Source organism: Manis pentadactyla, chromosome 16 (assembly GCF_030020395.1).
Source record: "Manis pentadactyla isolate mManPen7 chromosome 16, mManPen7.hap1, whole genome shotgun sequence".
In the NCBI taxonomy this organism is placed as follows: Eukaryota; Metazoa; Chordata; class Mammalia; order Pholidota; family Manidae; genus Manis; species Manis pentadactyla.
Window position 1 is genome coordinate 33,339,570 of NC_080034.1, and position 22,589 is coordinate 33,362,158.

The window sequence follows — 22,589 nt, forward strand, 5'->3', positions numbered from 1 at the left end:
TTAGTGGTGGGTACATAACAAATGTACATAACTCATAATACCACATATCTAGAAAGACTGAATTAAAAGTTTTACTACCTGTAAATATAACCTCAACTAACCTGACTTTAAAGAATTGGAAATATCTGTATGACAAAATATAATATAATATTAAAAGGCTAGTCATTAAACAAAGTAAAGCAAAGCAAAGCAAAACAAAGCTGTTCCAGTGAGGAATTTTCCTTTTTGCTGTAGTTTAATAATAGCAGCTTATCTTTGACTACAAGCCTCTCAGAACACACAAACATATCTTTTTATAATTGATTACTACATCCACAAGTTGAGAACTTCCTCAATTTCCTGCTCCGACAGCTAACCTACATAACCAACCCGCCTCTGTACCCTCCTTTTCCTAACTTCTTGTTACAGTAGAGAATGTTTCCCGTCTCCTGTCTAGAGCTGCCCTCACCAACTGTACTCTCAACGCCACTGCTTTCTGCCGTCTCAGGAACCTCAGCTATCCCTCTGTTTCTCCTTTATCTTCCACTTCTCCCTCTTTGCTGGACTCTCCTTACTATTAGTCAAATGGGCTCAAGTTTTTCCCATATTTAAAACCAAAATACTCCCCCTCAGTCCCATGTCCCTCTCTACCTGCTGTAGACTACTTTAAACTACTTTAAACTACTCTCCTTTAAACTACTCCAAGAACTTACTTTCACTCAGGGTCTCCATTCCTTTCCTTCCACTCACTTCTCAACATACTCAATCTAGGTTCTGCCCCCTCACATTGAAGTGTCATGGTTATTGATGACCTCAGCGTAGGTAAATTTCATGGGCCTATTTCAGTGCTCATCTTTCTTGACCTCTCGGCAGCACTCTTAACCACCCTTTCACTGAAACACTTTCCTCTATGTTTTCTTCCCATCTCCTGATGGCTCCTTGGCTTCCTGGACCAGATTGATTCTCCTTTCTTGTTGGCATTCCTCAAGGCATCATCCTAAGACCTCCTTTTCTCTTTTTACTTTATACTTTTTCCCAGATGATCTTGTCAACACGTGCACTTCAGTTGCCATTCAAATGCTGATGACGTATTTATTTTACTAGCAATATTTATTCTCCTTTGAGTGACATACTCATTGATTGCTTTGTCTACCTGACACTTGGCTCTGAACTCAACATGCCCCAAACTGAATTCTCCATTTTTGTCCAGACCTGCTCTCTGCTACTATATCCACGTCATCAGTGTCTCCACAAGCTCTACAGTTTCCCAGGCCAGAAACTTAAAAGTTATCTGTGATTCTATTCTTTTTCTCATCCCCCAAATCCAACCCATTTGGAACTCCTATTGTCTCAATCTTTAAAACACATCCTGGATGAACTGCTTCACATCACCTCCACTCTTGCTACCTTTGTCCAAACTTCTATCACCATTTTCCCACTACTAAAATGGTGTCATAATACCATGAATCCACTTTGCTGTCCTCTAAATTTTTTTCTGTGTAGTCAGAATATTCCTTTTCTCAAAGTGCAATTCTTTCATTTCATGCTTCTTAAAATTCTTCACTGACTTTTAACTGATTGGGGAAAGACTTAAATTCTTCATATGGCCTCTAAGCATCTTCCTGATCTGACCCTTTCCTGTGTTTTTAGCCACTGTTCATATTCCTCTCTCTGTTTCAACAACACTGGCCTTCCAGGTCCTTAAATGTTTCATGCTATCTCTCACCCTGGGAACTTGGCACATGCAGTTGCTTCTGACTTCCAACTGGGCTGATGTGTGCAAGCGTGGACACACACACACACACACACACACACACACACAGTGTGCAAGCATGGACACACACACACACACACACACACACACCTGGTTTTGTTTGTTCTACTCACACTTCAAACCTCAGTTTAAATTTTTTCCTTAAAGATTTATTCTCTAACCCACAGCCCTGACTAAATTATAACACATTTTCACCTTTTCTGTGCTTTTCCTTCAGAGCACCTATCTCTGTATATAATCATGTACTTGTGTTATTGTTTGACTGTTATCTGTGTCCTCCACCAACTGAAAGGCTTTGAGGACAGGAGCTATGTCTGCTTTAAATGAATGTACACAGCACCTTTATCTGTGTCATTTTGTGGCACATAATCAAAGAATATTATGACAGCCAAAATTATGAATAAGCTACATTAAAACCCCAGGGGGAAAACTTGAGAGGTATTGACTAGCTTATGAGCTCATAATCACACAATTTAAGATATTGAGCTATTGAAATACATTCCTGCAGGCAAGTGTTACCTAAGCAGATGGTGCCCTAGTTTGGTGTACATTTTACCAAATGGAAAATGGTTTCTGCAGGGACCTGGGCACTGGCCAGGGCAGCCTCTACTCCTGCTCCTTAGGAGTCCCCAGATCCCTCTGGCTCTACTTATCACTCCTACTGGGGAGTAACACCATCCTTCCAGGCTGAAACAGTTGGCAAAGCTGGGACTATGTTGCAGTTGACCCTTGGGCTCTTACACCCTGCGCAAAACAGAGGATAGGCTCATTTACCATCCTTGGGGGCTTGGCTTACTTGGAAGTTATTTGGATTTACTTGGAAATTATTATCTGGTGAGATTTCTTTTTTTGATTATTTGTACAATTAAATAATTTAAGACTAAATGTAGCTTAAATATAGTTTAAAACCAAACACATTGTGTTATCAAACCCACAAACACAGATTTGTTTCAAAAGGGCATAGCTGTGCTAGTGAAAGCTTCAATGATGTCCGAACATCTGTTTAAATGCAAATAAATATACCTAAAGGAAGAGTTTTAAATCCTCATTTTCCCACCAAGTAACTCTCACTTTGAAGTAAAACACTACTTTGTACCTTTAATTCATTCTAAAATAACTGTGTGGCCTTTGGCAAATTATATCACCTGTGTGAGAGTAGTAATGGTACCCACTCACAGGGCTGTTCTGAGTACTGGCGAAGCGATACACTAAACACAACTACTATCATTTCCCATGATTCCTTGATAGAACTTTTATTGCTGCTGAGGAATCTGTTCACTTACATAGAAATTTTGTCAGCCTTCTCTGCTAGGAACAAAGGAGCAAACCATGTTTTAATGAGAGCATTAGAATATACACATACATACACATCATGCACAAAGAAAGAGTACCAGAAGGAAAAAAACCACAAAATTGTTCTTGGAATTACAAGGGGATGTGTTGTTCATGGGTTTTATTTCTTTCTACCTGACTGTATTTCCTAAAATTTCTACAGAAAATTAAAGGTCTTTTTTTAATAAATTGATGCCACTTGCCAATTTTACACATCCACGTGCCAAAATACAATTGTTTTTCTTAATTGTTTCATTTAATAGCAGAAAAAAGGCCCTTCTTTGTTAACTCTTTTATACTAAATTTCACAGCTGAATTAAAAACTTATGTTCTCTCTTGGCATATTGCAAATGATTGCATAATACACATAGTTGGTTCTAAGATCTAAATTACATCTGCTTCTGGAATTTTAGCTTTAAATTATTTTTATAGGGAATATTTGTATTTTTTGTATATTTGGGCTATAATATTATGTATTATTAATCAGTCATTTCAGAGTGGTGCTTGTCTTATACAGTTCATATAAGACTGTATCTCTAAATGGCTAAATAAAACAAAAATTAGAAACTGCCAGAATGGAATGTTCATAAAAAGCTTCCAAATTGGAGTTGTTTCCTTTGCATCGTACTGTCCACTTCCTTAATGATAACAGAGCTCTACATACTCCCAAAGGGAGAAAAATTCACTGAAACCTTTAAGATATTCAGAAATTTGAAGGTAAAGTAGCAGCCTGATACATAAAGATTATATTTGTGTTTTTTTAATTATAAATTTAAACTGTGTGTATATATATGTTTTACATGATGTAATATATATGTATATATATTATATACGTATATAAGTAATTGTACTCATAGCAATTGTAAAAAATACAGATATAAAAAAGCAAACAATATGTGTATGTACATGTCCATATCTGAGTGCATGAGAAACATGCCAGAAGTAAAAGGCAGATCCTCTTGCTTGAATGATGTTGGTGAAGACTTTTTCCCCTAGATGGCTTTGCAAGGGACTTATAAATGTTATGTCCAGTATCAAGATATATACTCCGAGCCCCTGTTCTCTCCACCCTGTTCTTCAGGATTCCTGCCAGTTGGAATTCCCTGCATCTGTCTGTGGACGTTTGACGTGAACACTTTAATTTAATACCTTAATATTTCTTTCAGGTACTTCCCGGTTGTTTACTTTGAACTGTTCAGTGTTTCTTTCAAATGCTGAAAATGCCAACAAAACCCTGTTTTCCATTTTCTGAATTTAGCACTTCAACATCTGTGTACTAGTTGTACTAAAAATACACAAACATAAAACTGTTAGTGAACATGCTAAAAGCTTATAAATTGGCAAGATGAGTTGAGGTTTCTGTTGTTGTTATTGCTGAGAAGGATTTTGTTTGATTGCTTGTTTTTTAGAGGGGGTGCTAACTTTTTGTATGACCCTAAGAACCTAACCTTTGGGTATATCTTCTGATTTGTCACATTTGCTTACAAATCTGTGGGCTAGAGTTCAGAGAGAACAGTTTGTCTTAGCCTCATCCCCTGAGGCTTAGGAGAAGAGGTGTTGAGATTTTTCCATCTACTCCATTCCTTGGCCTTGCAGCTGCTGAAAAGTGAAGATTGAGATCTACCCCAGGGCCTTAATTATGAGTGTTTTTAAGCACAGCATAGCACTGTGCTCGAAAGTGTCAGAGAAGCAGAAGCATAAAGAAAGCATGGTGCCTGGCCAGAAAGAATTATGTGAAGATGTATGACATCTGCTTTTGAAAAAAAAAAAAGTAAAGATTAAGACATGTCAATGATCATGTACAAAATGGACAATAAAGACCAGGAGTTTAAAGGATTTAATGGAAGTTAATTAATTACCCAAAAAGCTGTCTGTATAGCTCCAGCTTTTTAAATAAAAGGCAAAAAGGTGGCCTGCCTCAAGAATTATCCATACATAGTATCAAAGCAAACTTAAGGACTCTGAACTGTTACCAAGTTGCATGAGATATAGAATTCGACACTTTGCTTTTATTTTTCAGCTCTCTTCTCTGTACAATATGGATATATATCCCACTGTTATTCATGAAAACTTATGACAAAATCCAAAGATTTTTGTTCTATATATTAAAGAACCCCAGTGCAGGACATCCTAGTGCCAATAAAGTTAATGATGCCCCAGTATGGAACCATGGAACCAGAATAATTTGTGTCATTTACTTTCTATGAGATGCAATTACTTTTGTATTCAGCTAAACAATGGGACAAATCCTACTTCTTTTTAATTTTATACCTATTGAAAAATGGTACACCTATCAAAAAATGGTAGTTTCACAGACCCTTCTAGTTTGGCACAACATAATGGAGAATTACCTCCATATAACATGTAAATCTGAGTTCTGAGTTACTGGGAGCATGCGTCCAACTCCCAACAACAAAGGCACACCAAAATAAAATGCAAGGTGCCTCATGCAAGTATTCCCCATGTTCTCCTCCAGCTGAACATGGCCCAGGCATCCAGAGCTCTTCCTATCTGGCATTCAACGGCACTGTTGCAGAAGCTGAGCTTTATTGCCTACCTTTACATCCCTACAGGCAGAAAACAGACATCCTCAAGACAACCAAGGACAGGCTCTTAGCCTTCCCTGATTGCGAAGCAAACAACCTGCCCCAGTTTTAGTGACCTAACTCTAATAAGGAGCTAAGCTCAGTGATGACTCGAGACAGGGCAGTCTTGTGCTCTGTTCCTCAGAGTACAGCATACTTGGTTTTATTGCACATCATTTCATTGCACTTCGCAGATGCTGCATTTTTTGCAAATTAAAAGTTTGTGATAACCCTGCATCAAGCACCTATGGGCACCAATTTTCCAACAGCATTTGCTCACTTCATGTCTCTGTGTCATATTTTGGTAATTCTCACAGTATTTCAAAACTTCATCATTGATCTGTGATCAGTGGTCTTTTGATGTTACTACTGTGATTGTTTTGGGACTCCACAAACCATGCCCATATAGGACTGTGAGTTTGATCAATAAATGTGTGTGTTCTGACTGCTGCAGCAATCAGCTGTTCCCCGTCTGTCTCCTTTTCCTCAGGCCTCCCCATTTCCTGAGACACAATAATATTGAAGTTAAGCTAATTAATAACCCTACAATGGCCTGTAAGTGTTCAATGGAAAGAAGAGTCACATGTCTTACTTTAAATCAAAACTAGAAATGATTATGCTTAGTGAGGAAGGCACGTCAAAAGCTGAGATAGGTAGAAAGCTAGGCCTCTTGTTCTAAACAGTTAGCCAAGTTGTAAATGCAAAGGAAAAGTTCTTGAAGGAAATTAAAAGTGCTCCTCCAGTGAACACATGAATGATAAGAAAGCAAAACAGCCTTATGGCTGATACAGAGAAAGTTTCAGTGGTCTGGATCAATGATCAAACCAGGCATAACACTCCCTTAAGCCAAATCTCATCCAGAGCAAGGCCCTAACTCTCCTCAATTCTGTGAAGGCTGAGAGGTGAGGAAGCTGCAGAAGAAAAGTTTGAAGCTAGCAGAGGTCCGTTCATGAAGTATAAGGAAAGAAGTCTTCTCCGTAACATCAAAGTGCAAGATGAAGCACAAGTGCTGATGGAGAAGCTGCAGCAGGTTATCCAGATGATCTAGCTAAGGTCATTAATGAAGGTTGCTGCACTAAACAATAGATTTTCATTGGAAATGAAACAATCTTGTATTTCAAGAAGGTGCCATCTAAGACTACCATAGCTAAAGAGGAAAAGTCAATGTGTGACTTCAAAGCTTTGAAAAATAGGCTGACTCTTGTTAGGGGGCTAATGCAGCCGATGACTTTAAATTAAAGTCAAAGTTTCACTGTTCTGAAAATCTAGGACCCCTAAGAATTATGCTAAATCCACTGTCTGTGCTCTAAGAATGGAATGACAAAGTCTGGATGACAGCACATCTGTTTACAGCATGGTTTACTGACTATTTTAAGCCCATTGTTGAAACCTACTGCTCAGAAAATAATGACTCCTTTTAAAATATTACTGCTCATTGACAATACACCTGGTCACCCAAGAGCTCTGATGGAGGTGTACAGTGAGATGAATAGTGTTTTCATGCCTGTTAACAAAATCTGCAGCCCATGGACCAAGGAGTCATTTTAACCTTTAAGTCATATTATTTAAGAAATACATTTCATAAGGCTATACCTGACATAGATAGTGATTCCTCTGATGGATCTGGGCAAAGGAAATTGAAAATCCCCTGGAAAGGATTCACCACTCTAGGTGCCATTAAGAACATTCGTGTTTCATTGGAAGAGGTCAAAATAGCAACATTAACAGGAGTTTAGAGAGAGTTGATTCATAGATGACTTTGAAGGGTTCAAGGCTTTAGTGGAGAAGGTTAACTGTTGATGTGGTGGAAGCAGCAAGAGGACTAGAATTAGAAGTGAAGCCTGAAGATGTGTCTGAACTGCTACAATCTCATGATCAAGTTTGATCAGATGAGGAGTTGCTCCGTATGGGTGAGTAAAAAAAGTGGTTCCTTGAGATGGAATCTACTCCTGGCGAAGATGCCGTGAGGACTACTGAAATGACACCAAAGGATTGAGAACATTCCTTAAACTTAGTTGATAAAGCAGCAGTAAGGTTTGAGAGGACTGGCTCCAGTTTTGAAAGAAGTCCTACTGTGGGTAAGATGCCACCGCACAGCTTCACATGCTACAGAGAAATCGTTAATAAAAGGAAGCATCAATAGCTGAAGCAATCTTCACTGTTGTCTTATTTTAAGAAATTGCCACAGCCACCCCGGCCTTCATTAACCACCACTCTGATCAGTCAGCAGCCGTTAAAATCAAGGCAAGACTTTCCACCAACGATAAGATTATGACTCCCTGAGAGCTCAGATGATCAGTAACATTTTTTAGCAATAAAATATTTTTACATTAAGGTATATACATTTTTTTAAACATAATAGTATTGCACACTTACTAGACTACAGTATAGTGAATACATAGCTTTCTCATGCATTGGGAAACCAAAAAATTCATTTGACTTGCTTTATTGTGATACTCTTCTTGTTGTGGTCTGGAATGGAGCCTGCAGTAGCCAGGGTGTGCCTGTGTTCTTCACTCTCAGTCCCATCCTTCCAGCCTAATTTCCTTAGCGGATCTCTCTGTGTTTATCGTTCACTGAGCATGCTGATAGCCATTGCCACAGCCTCAAAAATGTGCCACCCTTAATGCCCACATAGCTACTGCCTGGTGTATAATTTCTTCAGTTGATCCAAGAAATCAGATTTCTCCTTATTGTTCATAAACCCACCTACTACTATTAGTGCTTTCCAAGTTCTTTCCTTATTGGTGTGCTTTCTAGATCAGTCAACTAACATGTGCTAGTCAGAGAGCACTACATATTTACTTTTCTATTTTATCTGAAGAACCTATTGAAATTTGCAGCTACATATTTCCTCTTCCTTCCGCATCTCACTTTTTCTTACGTTCTCTGTGCAGTAGCCATAACTTTTCCTTTAAGTCTGGAGGAAGAAAGCAACCATCAAGAAACAAAAAAAGTTGCTAATTATGGAAGAAATGCAAATTAAAATGGGGTACAATTTTTTTGCCAATCTTTTTGGTAAGATTGAAAAGATAATGACACCCTGTATCAGTGAGGGCATGAATCAGCTTTTAAACTGAAGGTAGAGTAGACAGGACCAGTGGTGGGGTAGTGGACAGAGAAGCCGGGCATTGAGGCCTAGGACCAATCCCATGTAAAGTTTTTAGCTTATTCCCTCTTACTGAACAGCCCTGAGAGCATTTGTACAATTTTTAACTTCTAGAAATTTGTCTTTCAGGACAAATGTACAAAGATGTTCGTATAAAGATATTTATCACAACACCCTTTATAATAGGGAACTGGGTTACAAAACATTAATGAACTGTAATGCATCAATTATCAATGTCAGTGAAGACCTATACATATGTATTGATGTGGGAACACTTCAAAAATTTACATGTGTACTTTATATGTATATATGCTTCTAAACAAGTCTGGAAGGATAAACACCAAAATTGTGCCATGTTATCTCTGGGTTCCAGGATTGAAGTAATCCTTTTTTATTCATATTTTCAGAACTTTTTGCATTAGACATGCATCACTTTATGATCAGACAAAAATGAAATCATTTAAAAGTATGTTAAAGATGGAAAAGTGAAAAAAAAAGATACCAAAGTGAAATCTCTAACTCATAATGTTTTCCATAAGTTATAATCAAGTCTCTCAGCAAACATTTAATACTTACGATAAAACTAAATGCCATTTATTGAACTTTTGCCAGTAGGCACTGCATTGCATTTTTTATATACATAGTCCAATAAAAATTCCACAGTAACTTCGTGAGACAAATAACATTCAACTAGCAAGATGAGATGCAGAGTCAGGATTTGAATCCTGTTTTGCCTGTCTCCAGAACTGTTCTTTTGTGGCCCTTGAGCCACAAAGATGTGAGGTTTACAGTGATGACTTAAACTGCTTTTAAGGAGTTTACAAGGTAAGATGCAAGCAGTAGTCTACAATTGGCTTGATTTTTCTGTATCATTCATTATCAGAAACTAAAGTCTATCTCGAATTTGGGGTTTTCTTAACTGTTGCTCATTCATCCTGGTTATGTCATAGAGAAATGGTCTTATCTGGAATGTCTGATAAGAGACAAGGAAAGGACTTAGATGTGTCCCCTATCCCTTTCCATCCTAAGGGGCTGGCTTCTGAACTAAAATGGAGAAGAGAATAAAGTAAATATCCACCCACTGCCATTGGTTCATTTTTGGTGTGTTAGAAGTATATTAACCAGTGCTTGTTTTAATATGAGACAGTTTATGTAAAAGTAACCACAGCTGATAAAACTCAAGAGTTCATGCCAATAATGAAATTCCTCACAGTTCAAGTAATCATGGGGCCATTAACCTATGAGGTAGTTATTAGAAACACAGGGACAGATCCTAATTTTTCTTATTAGCCACCATTTGGGTCAAATGACTAACTTGTCTAAAGTTCATTCCTTCATTCTTCATTGTTATCAGCCAAAGAAGAACTGCGGAAATGTATGGGATTTTTTTGTTTGTTAGTCAGTATCACTGTTTCTCAGAAACATGTTTGCATGTGGCTTTCATTGACTGTGTCACACGACTAGGAACTCAGATGGCTGGGGAGAAACCCTGGCATCACCTCATGCCAGATCTGGTAAACCCAGGGCATTGCTGCTCCTGGGGGCCTCCTGGGGTGACCCTGTCCTGCTCATGGCTTCCAGGCACCTCTCCAGGTGCTGAGCAGTGCTTGCTTCCTGGGCTGAGCTAAGTTTTGAACTTCCAGAGCACCGTGTTTCCTCACTGAGTTAGGAAAACAAGGGTTGCCCAATATTTGTTTCTAAGATGTTTGAGTTTGATATTCATGTTTGAGCATTCTCAGTGTTCTTTTCTTAGAAAACATTTTATGACTTAAACTCATTTTCATAAATACTCTTTGCAGATCATATTTAGGTTTGTGCTAACTCACTATGTAGATCTAGTTTTAGCTGTTCTTCCTCTCCTAGAGTAAGGTTTCTTCTGATTCTGGCTTTCATGGTGTGGGGAAAATGGAAGTTCCAGTGGCCAGGATCCCAGGTGACCCTAAACCGCTTGATGATGTAATTGGCCTACCACTAGGCTACCGCTTCCACACCTGTACGCAATGAGCTATTATTGACTGAGTCACTCTAAAAGAGCTCCACCCAGTGCTTTGCGTGGGGTCAGAGACAGAAGTGGATTATGGACCTGCAGGCTTCTGGATGCAGACGTGATTCTAGTGCTTGACCTACTGCTGTGAGAATAAAAACAGGTACAAAATTTTACCCCAAGAACATTATATTATCATTTCTTGGTCTCACCAAATCCACAGTGAACTTGCCCGGGGCTGAAACCCTCAGGCAAGACACGTGGTTCTGGTTCTTCCTTGTCTTGTGATTCAGGTGAGCTGCTCCTCTGCACCCACACTGGTCATGCTTTCTAGTTGAAATGCTAATCTATGCTTTTATTGTAAAGGCAGCCTGTCTGCTCACTCTGTAAGTGTCCCCAGTCAGCCCTTTAAAATGCAGAGACTTCCTACCTCATTTACGCTACCTCAGGTGTGTATGCAATAGTATTTTCATTGTTTTAGCTATTTCCACTCCTGTTTGCTACAGCTCAGATCTGTACAAAGAAAGGAAATTTTAGAGGGTCTGACTTGAATCAAACTGCTCAGCCAGTGAGTTCTGCAGATTGACCCTAAACAGGCTGCTTCCTCAGAGGCACACAGAAAAGGCTGTGTCCTCACCCCAAAGCTGGGACATTAAACAAAATGAGGTGCTTGGTGTTGGATGGAAGGGTGGAGACTACAAAGATTAATTCCTGACAAATTCTGGCTATAGGGAGCTTTGGTCTTGTAGAGAAGACAAATATGTGAATATCTGTAATACAAGGTAAAAGGTGGTAAGTGACACAAGTGCTGGGGTAATTCAAGGGCAGAAATTACTTTTGAGTAGGAAGATCAGGGATGACTTTTAGCATACCCATGAATTAAAGCAAGATTTAGAAAGGAAAGCAAAGTTGGACAGGGAGAATATTTCCATAGAGGAAAGATCAATATGAGCAAAGCCATAGTCTGGCTTCTTTATTTTACAGATTCATACAGATCCAGAGAAGTGATGTGACTGACTTACAATACAAAAGACTTCTACCAAGTTGGATTTTTTTTTCCTGAGAAAATCAGTCTTCACAGATCCTGGCTCCCTAAGGGCTCTAAACAGCTTTCTAGCTCTCTGAATTTTTAGCTTTAAAATCAAAATGTAGTGTATTATTAGTGGGGAAGCATGTAAATACTGTGGGCAATGCTTGCAGTGTGGTGGCATTGGGCCTTGCCTGCCTTTTTACTAGTGAATGGGCTGTTAACCCCAGCAACTGTCAAGGCCCTCCTGCAAGCCTACATCCACACAGCCCAGCCTCGTTCATCCACAGGCCAGCTCCAAGCTGGAATGCCTGTAGGCCTTCTGGCTCTCAGCTCAGGGTAGCCTAAAAATGAAAATGCAGGCTATCCAGTTAAACCTGGACGTCATATAAATAACAATTTTTTTAGTATATGTGTATCTGATGCAATGTTTGGAACCCCATTTCAGTTTTTTGTGTGATCAGTTTTTATTTGCACAATTTCCATGAATGATTTTTGCCTTAAAAACAACAAATTGATATTTATGTGTATACCTTCTTTTAAAAGGACAGCTGAATACTGCCTCAAAAATTTTTAAAGATAAAGATCTAGGGGAAGTTAAGGTGAACAGACCTGGATGTGCCTCATTCACCTTTACGTACCCAATACCTGGTTCATAGGAAGCAGAGTAAATGTTCTCTGAATAAATATAAGAATGAAGGAGTTAGCGCATCTTTGATTTTTATTCCCCATCTTCTTAGAATCTCCCTTTATGCCGTGAAAATTTTAAGCCCCAAATGCAGTTCTTGTCTAAAATGTCTCAGTGAGTAGAGAATTGATGAACATCTTGTACCATGGTCAGTATTTACCAGATGGTTAATTCACACCATTGAACAGCAGAGGCCCAAGGAATCAGGCACTGTTCTAAAAAATAATAATAATAATTGACAGATTATCTGCTGAAGTGGTCCTGAATTCACATCTCTTGGATCTTAGCCATTCTTACCCAATTTCTAATAATGGCTGGCTATAAAGCAATAACCTAAGCTTTGTGGATTAAATATCCCAAAGGTAATTAATGGCTAATGCTCTCTCTCTTTTATAAGAAATCAGATCTCTGAAATCATTCATGGGATGTAATTCACTACAGATGAGGTTTCTCCACTTGAGTACAAAGTGTTTTTTGGTCCTGACACTATATTTTGAGGATATTAAAACCAAAACTAAAAGCATGGTCTACAGCTTGTGTTAATTATCCTTGGGTAGTTTATGGAAGCATTTGAGTTCTTAAGACATAGTTATCTAATATGATTAAAAAGGCCTGTCTGTGTGTCAGGGTTGTTTCTGTACTTTAACAATTATTTTATTCTCCTGAAGTTTAAGTGTTTTGGGTCCTAATAAGACAAACGAATGAATATGAAAAGCAGATAATGAAAAAGGGACAAGGTGTGAACGACAGTGCATTGATTGGACTACAGTTGACACGTTGGATTCTTTGGCCTAGGCAACTCTTTCATCAGAAGTCCCAGTACTTAATTCTAAATTAGAAAGTCTTGAGTGTGAAAGCATGAATGTAATGTCTCATTCTTCTAGTTATTTAATGCTTTCTCAATGTTAGTGCTTTTTGTTCATTGGGTTTTGAGAGCTCTGGGGACTCAGAAGAAGGAATGAGACCCTTCACCACAACCGGGAAGGAGTATTTGTCTCTCCTGCTTTCCCCAATAACCTTTTCACAGGAAAAGCTTGCATATGTATGGAGCTGAATATTTTTAAAGACTTCCTGAAACAAATGTTTGTTCTAATGACAGTTTTATATGGTTTACACCACTTAAAGAAAACCCACAGTGTGAAAATGTGCACTTACAGCAATAATAAATTATAGCAACGTCTAACACCTGGTTCGTGATAGCTTGCTCAAAGGATGGATAAACAAATGCAGGAATAGCCACCAACTGCTGTAATCAGGACCGTAAAATAAATAATTAGATCCTATCAACAAATCAAACATGTCTGGAAGCAATGGAGGAACAGCTTTGGGTTTCATTTCAAGGACCTAATACCACGTAAGGTGTCTCCCTCTCCCGTAGCATTAGCCTCAAGAAAAGTAACTTGAAATGTTATAAAGTAAGTTTTAGATTTTATCTATTTAAGTTTTGCTCTGAAAATAGAAGGGGTTTTATCATTAATTTTACAAACAATTCATGTTCACTGTGGAAAAGTAATAAGGACACATAAAGGAAAAGAAAAAAGATAGCAATCACTTGTAATGCCACCACTTAAAGATAACAACCATTGTTGTTTGGTTGTAATCCTCAAAAATTTCAATGAATATGTATAAGTATTTATTTTAATGATAACATATTTTCTTTATCATTTTTTAACTTGTGTTTTTCATTCAATTGTGACATCTCATATCAATATATTGGTACATCTTCAACTGAGGTTCTATGGGGCCCATGCATAGATTTGGGGGGATTTGTAGACCCTTTGACCCCCAAGATACATACAAAATGTTGTGAGTTATGTGTGTTTATGTATTTTTTCTGGAAAAAGTACTTGGGACTTTTACTGGATTTGTTCTTACTGATAAATTTAGAAAGAGATTACAGTCCTGCATCTTCCCCCTCAGGAGCATAAGATTCCCGGTGTTCTTGTCCTTCTTGTCCCCTAAGTTTGTACTTTTTTTTTTAATATATGCCCTGCATCATTATTTTAACAACTGAATGGTCATTTTCTTTTAAACATTTAATTTATTAAGGTTCCAATATTCCCTATTGTGATTTTTACTGCTTCTTAGGGTCTCTGTCTTTACCTTGTAAACCCATCTTTAATCTAATACAGAACTTGATGATAATGTATGTATGACTCAATTTACATAAATTTGCTTTAGATTTAATATTACATGAACATGTTTCCAAAGAGCTATATACTATTTTCCATATGATAGAATAAAATAGATTATTTGATATCAAATGGCAATATAACCACAAGAATTTACTTAATATTTTTACATAAAAAAAAATTTTTAAATGTCTTTTAAAACTTTTACAAGTTTTCTGTCTAGTTAAAATATATATATTCTTTGTTTTTGTACATAAATCAATGCTGTTATTTAAAATTTTTGCTAAAGGAATCAACTGAGAAGTATTTGTCTCTTAATATTGTCTACAAATTTCATACAAGGAAGAATTAAAGAAAAAGTTCAGAGTGGGAGCAATATAAACAAAATGTTAAAAAAAAAGTAAGGGTGGATAAAGCTCTCAATACTCCTTCAAATTGATGAACTGCCAGGCAAGTCTATAGTTGGTAAACTAACCATGGAAATATATACTATGGCAGAGCCCAGCCCACTTCCAGCTGTCCCCATTGCCCCAGATTTCCCCATTAACTGTTGTTGCATAGGTATGCTCTGGCCCTACCGTCTGCGGTCTTTCTGTCTCACTTCCCCCTTTCTCTGCACCACCTCCTCTCCTTGCCCCGCCTTCCTAGCCTTGTTCTGCCACCTCCTTCTTCTCTCCCCAACTCTTGCTTCACTCCCCAGGTTTGATCTCCACACTCTCTTCAGGTGGCCTCCCTTCGTAGCTTATCCCCATGCTGTTGTGATCCATCTTTTCCCGGGTCCTTGCCCTGGGTGTGTGCCCACTGCACTCTTCTCTAAGCTTTAACCCCGGGTAACTTCTCTCTCATAGATCTTCCAGTCTCTGCCATCATGATAGGAAACCTTTTCTACCTTGTTTCTTTTGACTGTCATTGCTGCCTTCCTGAATGTGACTTGTCTTTTATACTTTTCTGATACCAGCTATCCTGGTTGCTATAGCTTCTCTGTTCCCATCCCACCACACCACCATTCTCTTTCCAGTAAGTCAGTTTATTTATTATGTATTTATGTGATAAGTATTCATGTTTACATTAAAATCAAATAACATACTGTTTCCCTATAGCAAACAAAGTGTTGGTTCAAAGATATATGTAGAATTTAAAGACATAGTTATTAATATCTATGGATTGATTAACTTATATTACTTTCATCTCTTATTTAAATTTGTTCTAAGCCACTGAACTTTTCTATGTTTACTGAAGTTAAGATGTTTAATCATATCAAGATATTTATCCCTTCAAGTTAATTGGGTATATTAATATCTTGACTGACAAAATCAAAATTATTGTTTAAAACTTTTCAGAAGTCTTTTAAAATGTCTTCAGAAAAAATAATAAAATGCTAAAAAAAAAACAAAAAACCAAAAAAAAACAAAAAAATATATATCTTTTATATCTTTAAAGTTGTTCTGGTTTATATTTTTAAATGATTTCAAAATTTTTAAAACTTCTACAAACTAAAGTATATGGCCATGAATGCATTTTCATATAAATGGGCCATATCCTCACCATTAAAGGAGCAAACCTGAGTTTTTATTTGGATTTTTCACATTTGCTATTTCAAAACACAAACTATCAAAGCAGTTGTGTAATTCTGCATTTGAGGTGCCATATAATTGCTTTTGTGGAGGTAAAGGAAATATGCATTACTAAGATAAATCTTGAACGTAAACTCTGCCTAGGAATTTCCTCTGCATCACCAAAACCATGACCTTTCTAGCTCCTGACTGTTATTAAAAAGAGCTCATGCCAACAGAGTGGCTGACATTAAACTCGACTCCTTGCAAGTGAGGGTCCACATCTTTCACTTGCTGGTAAGGGCTAGGGGAGCATATAATATATATAATACTTGTCACAGACCGGAGAATTCTAAAAAAAAAAAAAAAATCTTGAAGTAACTACCTTTTAGCCAGTTGGGAATACTTCTTTCAGCACAATCTAACAAAAACAAACATGAAACTAATGACCCTGAAAAATATTTGTATAGTTGTCTTTGGTCATAGTCCTGTTGGCACAATCTCAGCCTTCAGTTTTTCATGTCCTGTGGATTGTAGTTAATCATAAATTGTGAATTTATTATTTTCTGAGCTTTCTTTTGTAAATTACATGCTATCCCAATACTGTATGTTTTGAAGGGTCATACCCCATAAAAGAAGCCTGTCTTGTTAGCAAAGTTAATCAATATAAGGCCTTCCTTTGCCCCCCACTGTTGCATCCTGTTAAAAATTCTTGTCTTTGAGATGCCAGACACAAGGTTTATTTGATGATCTTGTTGACCTTGTTTTTCTCTCTCCCCTCGGATTCTTTCCCCTTCTTTTCTCCTAGTGAAAAAGTAAAGTTTCTTGTTTACTTGGGCTTTTCCTAAAAAAGTCTGCAAGAAAGTTCTGAATTGAAAGTACAAATTTAGTATACTAGAGATTATGGTAAGTAGAAGATTTTTTCTGAGTTGATTGAGAGTCTTGGTGATATGTGTGGAAAGAGGGTTCCTGACTCAAAATACCTATTTTAAATCCCAGTGTTTCACTTTCCTCACTTTGTAACAATATGCAAGTTACTTCTCTGAGTTTTCCCATCCTTATCTATGAAAGAGGAAAATAATTTACAAGTTTATAGTACACATGAATAACAAAATGTGCATGAGAGTGCCTGATGCATATTGGATGTTCAATAAAAGTATTAATAAAATAATTGGGAGAATGCAATTAGAAAGAGAACCAGGTTATATTTTCTTAAATTCTTTTTCCACTTAAATAAGAAAACGTGTGAAGTCACTAGCACAGTGGCCAGAATACAGTTGACCATCAAGGGATGTTACTCTTTCATTTAACATTTCAAGTTAACTTATTTGTTTGGTTCCCAGGGCTGAAAGGATGTGTATATAATCTTGACTCAACTTTCAACAGGTCTCAAGGAGATAAAGCACGTATTAGGAAAAATGGTTAATTCTTATTATGTGGTCAGTTATCAACATTTACAATACAGTCAAATTGCTGAACTAGGCTTGAGAGTGTCAAAGGTATCTCATTAGCAGTCAGTTTGGTGGAGATGGGTATAGTCACCAAACATCCACCACGTCACCCATAATCAGCCAGGTTATGTGTTCAGACATGTAGATTATTTATGATCTTTCCTGTCCATATGAACTAGAACAGAATAGCACACATTTATTTTTCTCTCTCCCCTCGGATTCTTTCCCCTTCTTTTCTCCTAGTGAAAAAGTAAAGTTTCTTGTTTACTTGGGCTTTTCCTAAAGAACAGACCTTATTGTACTCATTTGGCCTCCTTAGAGCGCCTTTTATGCAAACAGTTCTTCACTATCCAGCAGAGTTCTGGCATCTGGGAGACCCCTCAGTGGGAGCAGGGACTAGGTATGAACTTAGGAACTATTTTGGGAGATAGGAAAATGCAGGGAATTTGGGGTCAATCGTTCACTCTGAACTACCAGAGGAGTACATCGGAAACGTCTGAATTAGGCATTTTTCTGCATTTTAATTATTAGACCAAGTCCTGGGTTGATAAGAAAATTAATTCAACAATAAATCAATGTATTTTGAAAGAAAGACCAGGAGTTTTTCTTATCTGAAGAGGCTCAGTGGTCTCAAGCACTGAGGAAAAGAAAGCATGTCAAAAGGCCTGATCTTCATTCTTAGTTTTGTACCAGACTGAGTCCCAGAAAGGGTAAAACAATCCAGTTCTTTAATTAGGCAGAAGTTCTTAACCATTTCTTTGGATCATCTCTGTGGTATCCTCCTTGTATCTTACATTATTGATGGAGTAGGCAAAGCCCAGTGACACTGTGTGTGGTCACCCAGCAATTCCCAGGCTCAGGTCTTAAAGTGCTTTCTTGTGAACTAGGATTCCACTTCAGCCGTCCTTCATGAAGTGTTCCCTAGAATATAAACTTTATGATCAAAGTGTACAGAAGAAGTTATTTTCTAAAGGAAAAGCAGGAAGGAAGAATTGATTGACCATTGCTTCTAACCTAATATTATCTGTTGGAAATTTTATGGAAGCTGGAAATCAAAATGCTTTTACTCCAGAGAATGGGACATTATCCTAGAACTAATGGTGATTGTCAAAGTTCAAGAATTTCTGCTAAGTGTTCAGGGAAAATACAAGTAAATAAACATTACTATATGTAAGTGAAGCCTCATTAAATGATAATTGTAGATCCAGGCCTCCTCATCAGTTACAGAGGAAAGTAACTACTATGAATATGTTGTCTTAGTGTCCATAAGGGAGGATCATGGACCCATACACCCCTGCTAGGGAATATTATACAGTCATTGAAAATGAAATAGCTTTACAGGTATTGACATGGAAGATTATCCATGGTAAATTGTTTAGGGAAATAATAGTGCAGAACACTATTCAGAGTGTGATCTCACTTTTGTAAAAACAATGTCTACAAACACATATGGATAGAGGCATCCACTTCATTAAGAGATGGAGCATGCTTCAAGGGTGAACACTGTATTCCCCGAGGTATCAAGAGGAAATAAAAAAGATGGAACAGTGCCAAGGAAGGAGAGAGGAGTGTTAACTTTTTAATCTATTCACATCTGTACTGTTTAGGATTCATTTCCTGAACAGTATTTTGTAATATATAAAATATCTCTGTATCAGAAATGAATATCTCTGTATGTCTGGTGGTTTGAAGCTCCATTCTGCAGAATCATGATGTCAGTCAGCTAAATGCAAATGACAGGTATCCCTCCACCTGAAGAAACTCTCTAAAAATTACAATGTAAATCATCACACTGGTCAACATCAGCTGTCACATGTCATACAGATTATAGGAAGAGAGAGACTGAAATCCAAAACTTCTTATGATGGAAATCAGTGTATCTTGTTTGGATGGAATCGTAGTAACAGAAGGGCAATGTGTAGTTAAAAAAGATGCTGAAAGTATACAAATATTTTCATGTTGTGAGAAAGATATGCTGCTGGTCTGTTATGACACCTAACATCTTAGATACTGATCGTCATCCTATACCTTCCTTATGACAAGTTCCATCTCAACGTACAGGGAAATAATTTCCATGGAAACGAATTCATTAACCAATGATCATGTTTGTATTAGGAACCTAATGTGTGCGCTGTCTAGATATGGGTTGGGGAAGGGGAAACATAAAGATGAGTAAGAGCCAAGAACTGCCTCATGGTGTTTATAAACTAGTGGAGAAGTAAGGTGGTGCACAGATTTTAGAATGCCATGTGGACTACTACGCATACTGCTACAAACTATACGGCTTCAGAATAGAGTGGTTGGATGGTCTCTTCAAAGGGAGATGTTTGTTTCCTATTTTGTATAAGAATAGGAAACACATGAAAGTCATTGTAGCACAGCAGAAAGTGTCAGAATGGAGAGGTGATATAGAGGTAAGAGAAAGGAAGTGATTAATAGGCGGTAATCCTGATAGAAGTCTGAAGAGAACCCAGGGGGAGAGGAAGGATATTATCCAAAATATATAGAAGAAGGGAGAGGGCCTGCGTGCACGGGCAGGGTGCTCTGAGGCGAAGGAAAAGGAAACTCCCAGGGCCTCCTGGTAACAGCTTTGACCTTCTCAGGTCTGGAGAGAAGCTACATCATCACGGAGGCCAGAAGAATCGTTCTGGGCTTGGGAGCCTCGGGAAGAGTTGGAATGGCCGCCGGGAAGGATGTCCGTCAACCAGGAACGATTAAAAGGGTTGCAGAGCATCATGGAGGTGCCAGCTGAAGCTGAGGGGCATGATTATTTAATGAAACCAATAAAAAGAAAACTTTTTCATTACTTTCTCTAGCAGGGTGGCAGCCTAGGCACAGGGACATAGAAATTCAGCTTGGCTAGAATACATGTTCTGTAGAAATTGAACAGTTCTTATATTGAAAACTGCATATGAAAATGCACTGGAAATTAGTTAAATAATTGAATCACTTCAGATTTCACTTTGTCAACTTATTTTTTTCTCCTGAATTTTTACAGTCAAGTCAAACCACTCTATTTCCATAAGCAAGAGGGAACAATATTCCATTCTTTAAAAGTTAACCAACCAAGTAATGCCATTAGAACATCTAAAGTTTCTAGCTTACAGTTGCTTCTCATACATTATGTATTTTTAGGCTGGAAAAACTAATAACATCCTTTTTGGAAGACCGGGATCCAGAAAGTAGACTAGAGGTTGGCGGCGATATGCGTAAAATTCATCATTGTTTCCATCATTTAAAGGTAAGTTTATTTCCTTTAATAGAAGCTATTGCCTGTCATGTTCAAACTACAGTAAAGCTTTCTTTGTTAACCAACTCTTAAAAGATTAGGACCCAGTTCCATATGGCCAGAGTGGTATGATTTCCGAACCAAGGCTGTGATTATCATTGAATTTTTTGAGGTTTTATCTTGCCAGTGAATAAACTGAGATTATGGGTTTCTAATTCTTTTGCCAGGAATCTCTACCTTCTACACAGAATAGTTCCATGTTCAAAAAACATTTATTTTCAAGGTATGGCAAGGGAATTGTGTCCTTCAATTTTCACCAGCAGTTTTGATCTATCCATGTAAATCCTGTTTTTCTCTGCCTTAGGTTTTACCTTTTATGATGCCTCAGTGGGACCATCATTAATCTTTATTTCTACCTCCCTTGTAATTTGGCATATTTCACTAAAATAATAAACATCTATTGTGAGTCTGTACGGGCCAGGGATATTGAAGGCAAACTTGAATAAGTCAAGAAGACATACATGTAAATAATAATTATAATATGTGATGAGAACTATTTTTAAAAGTGTGCATCAAGTGACTGGGTATTATGGAGAAAGGGAAAGAAGTTCAAGAAGAGGTAATGTTTGAGCAGGGAATTCCCAGTTCACAGGAGGAGAGATGAGAGAGCAGAGAGGAGAATGAGGAAGGAGGTGGGGAAGAGGACAGAGAGAAGGGGGACACAGCCACGCAAAGGCGCTGGATCTCAAAGACCAAGGGGCAGCAAAGGGTGCACACGCCTGATTTGTGCAAGGAATTGCTCATGGCAGAAACAGTCAAAGAAATAAGGAACTTTGGGATAGGAGTATGGCTGCCAAGCTCTTATTTCATCTTACAGAAACTCCTGAATGACAAGAAGATTCATGGAAAAAGCATAGTCTCCTCTGAAATCAAAGAGCAAGACTGCCAAGAACCAGTGAATATAAAAGAGGAAGAATATAAAAAGCTACGAGATGTTCTGCAGCAGAGAGAGAATGAAATCAGTATCCTTTCCGAAGTGATTCAAAACTCCTCCTCTACTGGCTTGGAAGGGGGCGTGGGGACCCCTAGATGTCATCCCCCAGCCTCATCCCACCTTCCTTCCAGTTCACATTGCTTCTTCCCATTTGGAAGGATGTTTCCCTTCAGCAAACAAAATGTAGCAACTAGTGAAAAACAGAGTTATAAAAGAAAAATGTTCACTTTGTTTTTAACCCAATATAGTTACTGTTGTGGGGAATATTTCAGATTATTGAGAAGTATGGGCTTTTTTACACCATCTCTTAACCTTAAATTTTAAAAATATGTATATATATATTTCAAATATATATACATATGTATATTTAAAATATATAGAGAAAGACTGCTCTGCTGTGCTTCTTCTGTTTGCGTCCTGAGCCAGGTAAGTTCGCTGGTGATCTTTAGCTAGCTGACCAGACACCAGGTTGGCCACAGCTTCACCCTATCCCTGAATTTCTGGTTGGTGAGTGAATGAAACTGAAATGATGGCTGAAAAATGACAAACAGTATTTAGCTTATGAAGAACAGACATTGATTTAAATGTAACTTTTTATTTAGAAGCCAGATCTGCTGCTACAGGTTCCTCTTACAAATGTTCCCAAATTTGGAAGTGAGTTTAGATGAGTGTTCAAGACAGAATTCTTGCTGGCTCCAGGGGGCAGTGTATTTTGGGTGCTGAAAGTGGTAGCAGCCCGTGGCAGCTTGCCT

The 22,589-nt window shown here is 37.8% G+C and overlaps 1 protein-coding gene across 2 annotated transcripts in view; it reads left to right on the top strand.

Annotated features, from left to right (window-relative positions):
• The window catches only part of KIF6 (kinesin family member 6), a 349,101-nt gene that overhangs the window by 142,532 nt on the left and 183,980 nt on the right, over window positions 1-22,589 (top strand). For both annotated transcript variants that reach the window (XM_036907154.2, XM_036907155.2), the window contains exons 11-12: window positions 20,750-20,855; window positions 21,721-21,865. In XM_036907154.2, the coding sequence (XP_036763049.2) occupies window positions 20,750-20,855; window positions 21,721-21,865 (251 nt within the window). The remainder of the gene's footprint in view (window positions 1-20,749; window positions 20,856-21,720; window positions 21,866-22,589) is intronic.